Source organism: Plecotus auritus (assembly GCF_963455305.1).
Source record: "Plecotus auritus genome assembly, chromosome: X".
In the NCBI taxonomy this organism is placed as follows: domain Eukaryota; kingdom Metazoa; phylum Chordata; class Mammalia; order Chiroptera; family Vespertilionidae; genus Plecotus; species Plecotus auritus.
Genome location: NC_137784.1, coordinates 29,454,830 through 29,468,270, shown reverse-complemented (window position 1 = coordinate 29,468,270; position 13,441 = coordinate 29,454,830). Strand labels below are relative to the sequence as shown.

General features: G+C 40.2%; 1 protein-coding gene across 1 annotated transcript in view; it reads right to left on the bottom strand.

Moving 5' to 3' along the window:
• Positions 1-2,186: 2,186 nt before the first annotated feature.
• Positions 2,187-13,441, bottom strand: part of CFAP47 (cilia and flagella associated protein 47) — a gene marked incomplete at both ends in the record, with an annotated part of 517,322 nt that continues 506,067 nt past the window's right edge. The window contains 2 exons of the mRNA XM_080652339.1: positions 2,187-2,399; positions 6,908-7,076. Of these exons, the coding sequence (XP_080508465.1) occupies positions 2,187-2,399; positions 6,908-7,076 (382 nt within the window). The remainder of the gene's footprint in view (positions 2,400-6,907; positions 7,077-13,441) is intronic.

Below are 13,441 nucleotides of genomic sequence, written 5' to 3'. Positions count from 1 at the left end.
GGGATACCCCCACCCCCTGCACGAAATTCATGCACTGGGCCTCTAATATATATATATATATATATGAAAGATGGAGAGAAGGCAGACCAGTTAAAGACAACCTTGAAACTCAAGAAAGGACCAGGAAAAGGTCAGCCTAGCAGACAACTGAGATATTAACTTCTCTACTGCAGTGAGATACCATTGAGAAAACTGTGGTCTCACACTAACCAGTTAGGGCCAAATGGAAGCCTACATCTTTACACTCACCCTTGCCAGGCTGTAATGAAGTTCCACCACTGCCCACTGGAGTAGCTTTCATACTCATCCCTGCTAGGTAGTAAGAAGGCTCGGTTCCCCACACTGCTAGAGAGACTGCATGAAAGGCCTGAACAACTATTCACACCCTGTAGTAGTAAGACATCCTGCCCCTTCCAACTGGGTTGGCGGAGAGACAGGACTGCCAGCACCGCTCACTCATGATGAGGACACCCTCCTTGTGCTGTCACCAGAGGCCATGTGAGGAATAAGAACTAAGAATCCTAGCTCTATAGTCATAGAACTGTCATTAGAAACCCAGTGGGGAGCATGATCATCAATGGAGGCTGAGGGAGAAACCTGGACTTCTACCCTCATTTGGCAGTAACAAGTTGGTGTCTCATCTTCTCCTGCTGGCTTGCTGGTATATGAAACCAACTACAACAGAAGGTTTAAATAAGATTCAGGATCTCGTAACAGAATACCTAAAATGTTTCAAATAAAGTCCCTTCTTCATATCAATAACCAGAAAGATTTTAATTTGAATAAAAAATACTATAAGTGCCAGCACCAAATGGGCAGAAATGTTAGAATGATCTGACAAAGATTTTAAAGCAGCCATCTTCGACAAACAATAAAATAAAATCTTCAATAAGCAATTGTGAACATGTCTGAAACAATAGTCTCAGCAAAGAAACAGAAAGATAGCTGAGAAATAGGTGATATAAGGAGGAACCAAATAGAAATTTTAGAATTGAAAAACACAATAACTAAAATTTAAAAATCCATTGGATAGCTCATAATAGTTCAAATAATAGATATAAGAAATGGTGAATCCTTCCATCTTGTATGCTAATTTTGCCCTTAATGTTTTGAAGACTCATAAGCAACACCAACATGAGAAATTAAGAAACACCAGTAATAGAGTATTGTCATTAAAGTCACATTTTTCAGTTTTACTATAAATGTACTCCTGTATTTTAAAAGTGATAAAAAAGTTGTGGTACATTTATACAATGAAATACTATGTAGTTTTAAAACAGAAGGATCTCTTACCCTTTGAGATAGCATGGAGGGACCTGGGGAGTATTATGCTAAGTGAAATAAGCCAGTCAGAGAAAGACAAGTATCACATGATCTCACTTATATGTGGAATCTAAGGAACAACAACAAAAAAACCCCTGATGAACAAAATAGGACCAGAGGCATGAATGAATGAAACAGAATAACAGATCTCAGTGGGGAGCGGGCAGAAGGGATGGGAAGAGATTAACCAAAGAACATATATGCATAACCCATGGACACAGACAATAGTATGGGGAAGGCCTGGGGGGATTGTGGTTGGGGGGCAAAAAGGGAGAAAATAGGAGACATCTGTAATACTGTCAACAATAAAATAAAAAGAGACCATGAGCTATTACTATGAAACATTTGATGTCATGTGAAGAATATTATGGCTTCAAGGTGAAAAAAAAACACATTATTTAGAAAGCAAAGAGTTTCTGTGCTCACTGAGAGATCTGGGTAAGTATGGTTTATAACATTCTATGTACCTCTTGCTTACGCAATTTAAAAATAGCTACAGGCCCTGGCCGGGTAGCTTAGTTGGTGATAGCATCATCCTAATACGCCAAAGTTGTGGGTTCAGTCCCCAGTCAGCACACACAAAAATCAACTAATGAATGCATGAATAAGTGGAACAACAAATCGATGTTTCTCCCTCTAAAAATCAATTTAAAAAAAGTAAACCAATTCCAACATTTGCATCCACTCCATTAACCCAGAAATTAGGTATAACATATTCAGATACACATTTAACATAAAAAATAAAATATATAAGGCCTATTATAATTGAAATAGTATTCCTCAGAAAGTCAAATAAAGAAATAGCAATCATGAAAGTATTTTCAATTCTACTTAAGACCAAGAAATATTTTGGGGAAAAAACTTTATTTATTCTTAAACATCAAAGAAGCATCCTTGATGGTAGAGGACACCCCTGTCCTTACCATGTTATTATTTTCTTGGATAAAATTGTGCTGAGTAACTGGCCTGTCATCAAACTTCTTGTTAGTTGCATCAATTTTGGCTTTGACATTATTTGGTGACTTGGTGCTTTGGGGTAATCCATTGACAGCATACAAATAGTACATATCGGCCGTCTGGAAACAAAGAGAGGAAGAAATTTTATACAAAATGTGCAGGGATTGAGAAAACTATAGGAAAAAGTTTACCAAATTAATACCTCTCTTCTTCATGTAAGGTATAGGAAAGGTACAAACTGAAATAGCACAGATAAAAGCAAATAATTAACATGGAAAATAAATTTAGGAAAGCATTTGGTTTTATGCATTCACTAAAAAGGCTCTCACAGAGTTCTGCCCTGTGAAACTAAGTTTCCATCTGATGTAAGCAGAAGCAATCTATCGGTTTTCATGAAACTGTTGTCCAGCAGGAACTATAACTAATGGAAACAATACCTTGTGAGGTGAACCTATACATGAGAATTTGAGTGTGGCTATAGAACTGACTGGTAAGAAACGTGGTGCCTCTTGTTTTAGATTATGAAAGTACATAATTGATATAACAATGTGAAATTACTGAGCATGGTGTAAAATTATTAATGACAATCACAATCTAAATCCAAGTCAGTACAACTTATACAGGGATTCATTTTATTTTAAATATATTTTTATTGATTTCAGAGAGGAAGGGAGAGGGAGAGAGAGATAGAAACATCGATAATGACAGAGAATCATTGATTGGCTGCCTCCTGTATGTGCTCTTGACTGGAATCGAACCTAGGACCCTTCAGTCCGCAGGCTGGTGCTCTATCCCCTGAGCCAAACCAGTGAGGGCCAGGGATTAACTTTAAAATCGTTCATTTCTTCTGCATTATTCAGAGGATGGCAATATTAAATTAGTCAGGCTAGCCTTTTCTGCATGTTTACGCTCATGCTTAAATCCCATTGCTCTTTCAGAATTTCCTGATGCTACGTGTTCATCTAGGATGTCTTCCTTGCAGTAAGATTTATACCATATATGTTCAGAAAACTCATTTAGGATATGTCCAGGCCAAGTGAGTATTGTGGTAACATCAGGGATTAACATCAATCAGAATGTTAAGTGCAGGCATTGCTTGCACATCTGGAATGGCCCTATCTTACCTAATAATAGACAAACATGTAAATTGACTGTACCTCCGCTACACCCACCAGCCAATCAGGAGTGATATGTAAATTAACCCAACAAAGACGGAGGTTAATTTGCATATACAGGCGCTGAGCAACCGGGGTGGGCAGGTCACTTGTCGTCACCATGGCAATGATGCAGGAGTTCTGCCCCACCCCCAGTCTCTCAGGGCCTCTGGGCAGCGTGGGAAGGCAGGGCGAGAGTGGAAAGAGGTGGCTCCAGGGCTGGGCCAGAGTGGAAAGGCGGTGCCGGCAGCCAGGGAAAGGAAGGCCCTTCTAGCACGAATCTTTGTGCATCGGGCTTCTAGTTTTAATAATAATTGGCACTTCTATCTAGTGTTCATAATTATGTATTCAGAATCAATGAGTCAAAAGCAGAACAAACCAAGAACCCATTATAACAATTGAGTTAAGTAACATTTTACTTCATATAAGATGTTCAATCTGAAAAACAAAGCTACACGTTGGTGATTGTAAGATTTTACATTTACAAGCAACCAGCTTCATGAGAGCAAATGGATAAGCTACATCAAGAGATCCACACTGCCCTGGCTGGGTGGCTCAGTTGGTTGGAGCATCATCCCGTATACTAGAAGGTTGCAGGTTTGATTCCTGGTCACAGCACAAACAGGAGGCAGGCAATCGATGTCTGCCTCTCACATCAATGTTTTTATATTCCTCTGTCTTTCTTTCTCTTCCTCTCTCTCTAAAATCCTTATGCATAGCTAGATTTCAGATAGGAGTGTACATCCCTTCATATAGCTCACTCAGGTGGACCCACTGTGCCTGAAGGTGGTTATGATTTTTGTCTTTTAGAGATTAAAAGAAAATATTTGCAGATAACAGGATGTCTAATATTTTCTTTAAAATACTATGGAAAGTTGGGAAGGGGGTGGGAATATACTTGAAGCAGAATTGGCCATGAGTTGATATGTTCATACTTTATGATAAGTGCATGAATATGAATTATTCTACTTCTACACATATTTGGAATTTTCCATAATAAAAAGAGAACCAACATGTTTCAATTTCAATTTCTTACACATAACCTTTACCAAACTGTACCACTTCATGACTAAATGTCATGTTCTCAGCTGATGACATATACCAACTTATTCTCACAAAAAAACCTTCAGTTTCACTGCCAGTGGTTAAATTGTCAAATCAACACAGGGAAATGAGGCACAGATTTTGTTGGCAAAGTCTCCTAAGTATTTAATTTCAGAAATGTCCACTGTACACTAGACAAAATGAACACCATTTTATTTTTAAAAAATGTTTAAATATATTTTGACTTCAGAGAGAAAAGGATAGATAGAAACATCAATGATGAGAGAGAATCATCGATCTGCTGCCTCCTCCACACCCCACACTGGGGATCGAGCCTGCAACCCAAGCATGTGCCCTGACCAGGAATCAAACCGTAACCTCCTGGTTCATAGGTCCATACTCAACCATTGAGCCACACCAGTCAGGCAAAAAATGAACACCATTTTAATTTGGAAATTTCATTTTAAAGATGTCCTTTAATCTCCTTAGATTAAAAGCGTGCTCTTATTTCTTGAGAAGTAGGTACACCGACTTGATCATTTTAAATCAAGTATCAATGCAGCAAAGGGCTGTGTGCAGCAAGACTCCAGAAGCTTTATCTTTTATTTACCTGGGCTACAAGAACTCTCAGAAAGATGACCAATACAAATACTTTTCTCAGGCAATACTCAACATTATTCTTTTCTCTGTTCATTGAAGCAGTAACAACACATTTTTCTGACCACAGCATTTCCTAGTTAGTGTCTTATTTAGAAGTCTAGCGATCACTTTGGTATCAAAAATTGTACCATGAAACACGACTCTATGTGCTACTGTGCTACTGAAATAGACAGTGGTATTTTTTTCATAAATAATTTGAAAGTTATCTTCAGCCTAAATGTTCTTAGTAAAATATATATGTAAAATTTTATGGAGAAATTTTGCTTACTGGATAAATTTTCAAAATTATGTTTATAATAACTTTTTAAAAATTATCTTTATTGCTGAATGAAAGGGTTAAAGAGAATAAAACGGGGCAGAGAAAACTTATTATGCTTAGCAGATATCTTGCAGAAAGCTTGCAGCCTTGAACAACGCATAGCCTAGATAACCACTAGCCATCTGGCACAGGGAGGAGCCAAGGATGGACCGGACCCTTATGTCAGAGCAGAACGGCTTGCAGCCAGCAAGGATTAATAAAAGTCTTCATCCCCCTTCAGTCTCTGCTGACTCCTTTTTGTCAGTCTCAGCCCACCTGCACCCAGGTGCCTGAAATAAAAATCTCTTTTGATACATTATGGCCTCATGTCATAGGTGTGTGACCCTGGCCCACTCCAAACCTTTTACTGAAAGTATTACAGATGGTCCCCTTCCCCCACCCCCATTGACTCCTTCCACCTCACTCCTCCCCCCCCTCACTGCACTATTATCTGTGTCCATGGGTTACGCATATAAATTTTTCAGTTAATCTCTTCCTTCCTCTTCTCTCGTCAGTCTGTTCCATACTTCCATGTCATCTCTGGATCTATTTTTTTCATCACTTTATTTTGTTCATTAGATTCCACAGATGAGTGAGATCATGTGATACTTATCTTTCTCTGACTGGCTTATTTCACTTAGCATAATACTCTCCAGGTCCCTCCATGCTGTCTCAAAGGGTAAGATATCCTTCTTTTTTACTGCTGCATAGTATTCCATTATGTTAACTCTTAATGAAATTCTGACTTTATATTAATGGCCTATTTCATATTATGTTTTCTCAATTCAAAATAAATTTTTACCTTCTGTTTAACTTCCTCCATTTTAAACTTTAACATTTTGACAATCCCTTATGCCTTAATTAAAGATTATGAAAATCTTTACCTCAAATCACCTAAAGTTCTTAAATAGGTTATTAGAGAAAACATTGTTACTATACAAATCACTTTGCAGTCATCATTTGTCTCTTCCATGTTTCCTTTATATGGAAGGAAAATCATTTCTTATTTCCCACTGGTGATGACAACTTTTTGTTATAGTCCATAATTAAAAGTTCTTTACTGGACAAAAGAAAGTTTAAATAAGACAGAGCAGTTGAAATATGTTGACTTTTGCGAGATAATGTTTCTCTTTTTAAAAAATATATTTTTATTGATTTTAGAGAGGAAGGGAGAGGGAGAGAGAGAGATAGGAACATCAATGATGACAGAGAATCATTGATTGGCTGCCTCCTGCATGCCCCACACTGGGGATCGAGCCCACAACCTGGACATGTGCCCTGACCGGAAATCAAACCGTGACCTCCTGGTCTATAGGTTGACACTCAACCACTGAGCAACGCCTCAGGGTGTGTTGCCGGGTGTGTTGCTATTCTTTATCTGTGACCATTGGGTGTAACCTTTCTTCCCTAGATCACTTAATGCCTTTAACGGACATCAAACATCCATGACAATTGCCTTTATAGAACTCACCTGTATTACTAATCTTGCTTTATATTTTCTTCCATACATATGGGGTTTAAAACCCACTATGAGGGTAATACCATCACTGTCAAAAGGAGGAATTTCTCCAGACTCAGGTTTTACAAAAAACTCAGGATCACTGTCAGGTAGGAAGTATGCAACGAAGTCATCAGCATATCTGAAACAAAAATTTAAGTATCATCTTTAAATTTGATCATTATCCCACTTTCCTTGTGAGAACTTAATGAAGAGAGTTTATATCCTTCTGTAATGGACTGCAGTAAAACACTAATGCTGCCATGCAGTGGTGAGTCTGATACTTGTAACTTTTGGAATGCTTACAGAGTAACAGCACGGAGGTATTTTAAAAATTACTGAAGGGTATCATTCTTCATAGGGTGACAAAATGGAATCTTAAAGATTTTTTTCAATCACATCTTATATTTATTGTCTACAAAGAATAAAATTATTTTCCTCTACAAATTGGAATAACTCAATGCCCCAAATGAAAATTCAGTTATTTGTAAAGAAATTAATATCTGAAATGTCTCACCTCAACAGCTATTGTAAAGCCATTGTTTTTACTTTTATTTCAATGTGATATTTGCTCACTCTCCTTTCATTTTCCACGTGTGAAGTGATATGAAAGTAGTTTACAGATTCATTAAAGATTCTTGGGCCAGAAGATAGGTTGCTATGATCTGAAGTGAACTGAGTGACATTTAAGATTCAAGTGACCATCTTCCTGTCAAGGTTGATTACATTTGCAATGAAAGCTGTGAAAGAAGTTGAGGAACTTCTTGGCAGAACAAAGCAGGAGAGAGGCAAAGTGCATGAAAGGTTGTAAGTGAGAAATTAAATCCAAACTGACAGGGGAGATGCAGGTAGAAGAACAGATCCACCAGTGAAACATAGAAGAAGATTTGGGAGGTTCAGGTTGGGACTTACTCATCCATTCAGCAAATATGTATTGATTATCATGGCAGATGGTTTGAAAAAGTGGACTTTGGATATTGATGGCCTAGATTGAAATTGTAGCTCTATCTAGATGCATGACTTCAGGCAATTTAATTAGCTTTTTTGTATCTTAGTTTTCATATCTGTTAAATGAAGTTAATTCCTATGAAGTCATTCAATTAGTGAGAACAGTAGTATATAAGGATTAATACAAATTAATGTAGTCATCATCATGATTGTTTTTGTTTTAAAACATGTTATTACTGTTGCTAGGCATTGATACATATTCCAATTTGAACAAAGTCCAGTACTGGAAATACAAAAGACAGAGGAGACCTTAGAAAGAAATAAAAAACATTTATATTGTCTAAGCAATATATATATATATATATATATATATATATATATATATATATATGAAAAAAACTTGGCTAGAAAGATAAGGCAGCTGCATTAGAAGAAAAACAATGATTATTAATTTACACAACACTATAGGAGTTTAAGATTTTATTGTGATGAGAAGAGCAATGAGTAGAATTCAAAAAGTTGGAGAGGTGATAAGAAGGGCATTTAGAAGCAGAAAGAAAATGAAGACAAGTGAGAAAGAGTAATGGATAAGACAGGCTTTGAGAAAAGTTACTTTTTTTCCCATATGACTGAAAGAGATCTATTCTAGACAGCAAAGAGATGAAATCTTGAAGGTCTGAGTGGGCTAGGACCATGATGAACTGCATATATAATTTAGATGCTACCTTGGCTAAGAAACACAGAACTATCAAATGCTTTTGAAAAGAGAAATTATATGCATGTTAATAACATTATTTTAAGGATATTGGTTTTACTATATTGTATAAAATGGGTTGGAATGAAAGGAACTTCATATGGAATTAGGAGTAGCAAATTTTGTTACAACATCTTACATAATAAAAGAGTAATATGCAAATTAACCATCACTCTGCTACATCCAAAAGCCACACCCACAAGCCACGCCCACCAGCCAATCAGGAGCTATTATGCAAATAAACCAAACCAAGATGGCTACAGCCACAGAGAGCAGGAGGGAGGCTTGGGTTTCCCCGGCAATGGAGGAAGCCAAGCTTTCTGCACACTCTGGCTGGCCCAGGCCTCCGCTTAAGGCTACAAAGTTTCAGTTATAGAAGATACATAAATCCCAACAGAAATGGCTGCCTCCATGGAGCAAGCAGAAGGCTTGGCTCCGCTCCAGGCTACAAAGCTTCAATTGTAGAAGATAAATAAACCCCAGATACCAGGGCCTCCGCTTGGGTCGCCAGGGGGCGTGGCTGGCCTGCAAACCACCACTGGCCCTTCGCCCAGGCCACCCCATGCCCCAAGGGAACCCCTACCCTGATCCAGGACACCCTTCAGGGCAAACCAGCTGGTACCCACCCGTGCACCAGGCTTCTATCCTATCTAATAAAAGAGTAATATGCAGATTGACCATCACTCCAACACACAAGATGGCTACCCCCATGTGGTCAAAGATCTTGCCCCCATGTGGACACAAGGTGGCCACCACAAGATGTCCAGCAAGGGAGGGCAGTTGGGAGGGACCAGGCCTGTAAGGGAGGGCAGTTGTGGGCGATCATGCCTGCAGGGGAGGGCAGTTAGGGGTGATCAGGCCAGCAGAGGAGGGAAGTTGAAGGTGACTGGGTCTGCAGGGAAGGGCAGTTGGGGGGTACCAGGCCTGCAGGGGAAGGCAGTTAGGGGCAAACAGGCTAGCAGGGGAGCAGTTAGGCATCAATCAGGCTGGCAGGGGAGTGGTTACGGGGTGATCAGGCTGGCAGGCAGAAGCATCTAGGGGCAATCAGGAAGGCAGGCAGGCAAGCAGTTGGGAGCCAGCAGTCCTGGATTGTGAGAGGGATGTCCAACTGCCCGTTTAGGCGCAATCCTGGTGGGATCGGGCCTAAACGGGCAGTCGGACATCCCTCAAGGGGTCCCAGATTGGAGAGGGTGCAGGCTGGGCTGAGGGACACACATCCCTGTGCATGAATTTCGTGCACCAGGCCTCTAGTTGTTTATAATTGAAAAATATAATTTGGGTGTCTTATTCCAAATGTTGTTTTGTTCCAATACTACATTTGAGCAAATTATTGGTAATGAGGAAATCAGATGAAACTATTTCACCAACCCTGAAAAATTTTTTGAATTCATTAAATCAATTTACATTTAAACCAAAATATCTAATAACTGAAATATTTTTGGAAGTTGTAAATAAGACTACAATGGATTCAAGACAGCTAAGTGTGCCCAGCCAGTTTGGCTCAGTGGTTGAGTGTCAACTCATGAACCAAGAGGTCACTGGTTTGATTCCAGGTCAAGGCACATGCCCAGGTTGCAGGCTTGATCCCCAGTAGGGAATGTGCAAGAGGCAGCCGATTAATGTTTCTCTCTCATAGATGTTTCTATCTGTCTATCCCTCTCCCTTCTTCTCTCTCTAAAATCAATAACATATATATATATATATATATATATATATATATATATATATATATATATGTAAAAAGATGGCTAAGTGAATCCCAATCCTATGCAATGTGAGAGCTCCAAACATACATTTAACTGTCCATCATTCATTTTGAACTAAGTACATAGAATACATTCAGGCATGCCAAGTACCTTTGAGAAGTTAATTTTTATGATACACACAGGGACCAGCATAAGCCATCATGAAACACAGGCATGGAAGTCATTTGTTTTGGAAATGAAGAAAACCAATAAGTTAAGTGCTGCCTTCACCTATTCTCTCCTCACATCTTATATAGCACAAGTGGGGAATGTGCTCACTATGACCCAGTAACATGAGACCCATCACTACCCACTCATCAATATGTCAGTCTTCCCAATTGATCTATAGGTTCTATTTTATTCCAATCAAAATCCCAGTCAGTTATATTATGGCTATCAACAAATGGATTCTAAAGTTCATAGGGAGAGGTGAGAGACTCAATAGCCAGCTAAATATTGAAGGAGAGCAAAGTTGGAGGACTGACACTCCTTGACTTTAAAACTTACTATAAAGTTACAGTAATTAAGAAAATGTGGCATTGGTGAAAGAATAGATAAATAGGTCGTAGAGCTTAAAAGACTCCAGATATAGTCATAAATATAGCTAACTGATCTTTGACAAAGGAGCAAAGGTCATACAATGGAGCAACGATAGTCTCTTCAACAAATGGTGCTGGAACATTAATGCAAAAACAGACCTTACACTCTTCTCAAAAACTAAGTCAAATGTATAGTAAACCTAAATGTAAAACATAAAACTATAAAACTCCTGGAAGTTATCATAAGAGAAAATCAAGATGACCTTGGGTATAGTGATACTTCAGTAAATACAACAGCAAATACACGATTCATGAAAGAAATAATAAATAAACTGAACTTAATTAAAATTAAAAAGTTTTACTCTATGAAAGATAATATCAAGAGTAAAAATATTTACAAAAGACACATCTGATAAAAGACTGTTATAAAAAATATACAAAGAACTCTTAAAACTCAACAATGATAAAACAAACAACCCATTTTAAAAATGGGGCAAGGACCTTATCATATACCTCAGCAAAGAATATATGCAGACAGCAAATAAGCATGTGAAAAGATACATCCCATCACATGTCATCAGGAAAAGGTAAACCAAAACTACAATGAGATACCACTATACTTTCATACTACAATGAGATACCACTATACCACTATACTTCCATCAGAACACTGGCACCATCAAAGCCTGTGAGGAAATGGAGGAACAGGAACATTCATTCATTGTTGGCGGGAGTGCAAAATGGTACAACCACTTTACAACACAATTTGGAGATTTCTTACAGAACTAAAAACACTCTTACCATCGAATCCAGCAATTGTGCTATTTGGTATTGACCCAAAAGAGTTGAAAACTTTATATTCACACTAAACCCTGCACCCAGATTCTTATATCAGCTTTTTTTTTTATAATTGCCAAAGATTTGGAAGGAACCAAGACATCCTTCAGTAGGTGAATGGATAAATAAACTGTGGTACATTCAGACAGTGGGGTATTATTTAATGCTAAAAAGAAATGAGCTATCAAGACATGGATGAACCTCAAATGCATATTACTAAGTAAAAGAAGCAAATCTGAATAGTTTATATACTGTGTGAATCCAATTATATGATATTCTAGAAAAGGCAAAACCATGGAGAAAATAGAAAGATTAGTGGTTGCTAGGGGTGAGAAAGAGAGATGAATAGATAGAACACAGAGGGTTTTTAGGGCAGTGGGAATACTCTATCCTATCTAATAAAAGGGTAATATGCAAATTAACTGTACCTCCACTACACCCACAAACCACACCCACAAGCCACACCCACCAGCCAATCAGGAGTGAATATGCAAGATGGCTGTGGCCACAGAGAGCAGGAGGGAGGCTTGGGTTTCCCCGGCAATGGAGGAAGCCAAGCTTTATGCACACCTTGGCCTGCCTTGGCCTCTGCTTAAGGCTACAAAGTTTCAATTATAAAAGATAAATAAATCCCAACAGAAATGGCTGCCACCACGGAGCGAGCAGGAGGCTTGGCTCTGCTCCAGGATACAAAGTTTCAATTGTAGAAGATAAATAAGTCCCAGATACCAGGGCCTCCGCTTGGGCCGCTGGGGGGCGTGGCCGGCCTACAAACCACCACAGGTCCCTAGCCCAGGCCACCCCACGCCCTAAGGGAACCCCTAACCTGATTCGGGACACCCTTCAGGGCAAACCAGCTGGTCCCTAACCATGCACCAGACCGCTATCTTATCTAATAAAAGAGTAATATGCAGATTGACCATCACTCCAACACACAAGATGGCTGCCCCCATGTTGTCAAAATCCTGCCCCCTTGTGGACACAAGATGGTCACCACAAGATGGCCAACAGGGGAGGGCAGTTGGAAGGGACCAGGCCTGCAAGGGAGAGCAATTGTGGGCAATCAGGCCAGCAGGGGAGGGCAGTTGGGAGGGACCAGGCCTGCAAGGGAGGGCAGTTGTGGGCAATCAAGCCTGCAGGGGAGGGCAGTTAGGGGTGACCAGGCCGGCAGAGGAGGGAAGTTGGGGGTGACCGGGCCTGCAGGGAAGGGCAGTTGGGGGGGACCCAGGCCTGCAGGGGAGGGCAGTTAGGGGTGACCAGGCCGGCAGAGGAGGGAAGTTGGGGGTGACTGGGCCTGCAGGGAAGGGCAGTTGGGGGGGACCCAGGCCTGCAGGGGAGAGCAGTTGGGGGGTACCAGGCCTGCAGGGGAGGGCAGTTAGGGGCAAACAGGCTGGCAGGGAAGCAGTTAGGCATCAATCAGGCTGGCAGGGGAGTGGTTAGGGGGTGATCAGGCTGGCAGGCAGAAGCGGTTAGGGGCAATCAGGAAGGCAGGCAGGCGAGCAGTTGGGAGCCAGCAGTCCTGGATTGCGAGAGGGATGTCCGACTGCCCGTTTAGGCGCAATCCTGGTGGGATCGGGCCTAAACGGGCAGTCGGACATCCCTCAAGGGGTCCCAGATTGGATAGGGTACAGGCTGGGCTGAGGGACACCTGCCCCCATGCAACAATTTCATGCACCGGGCCTCT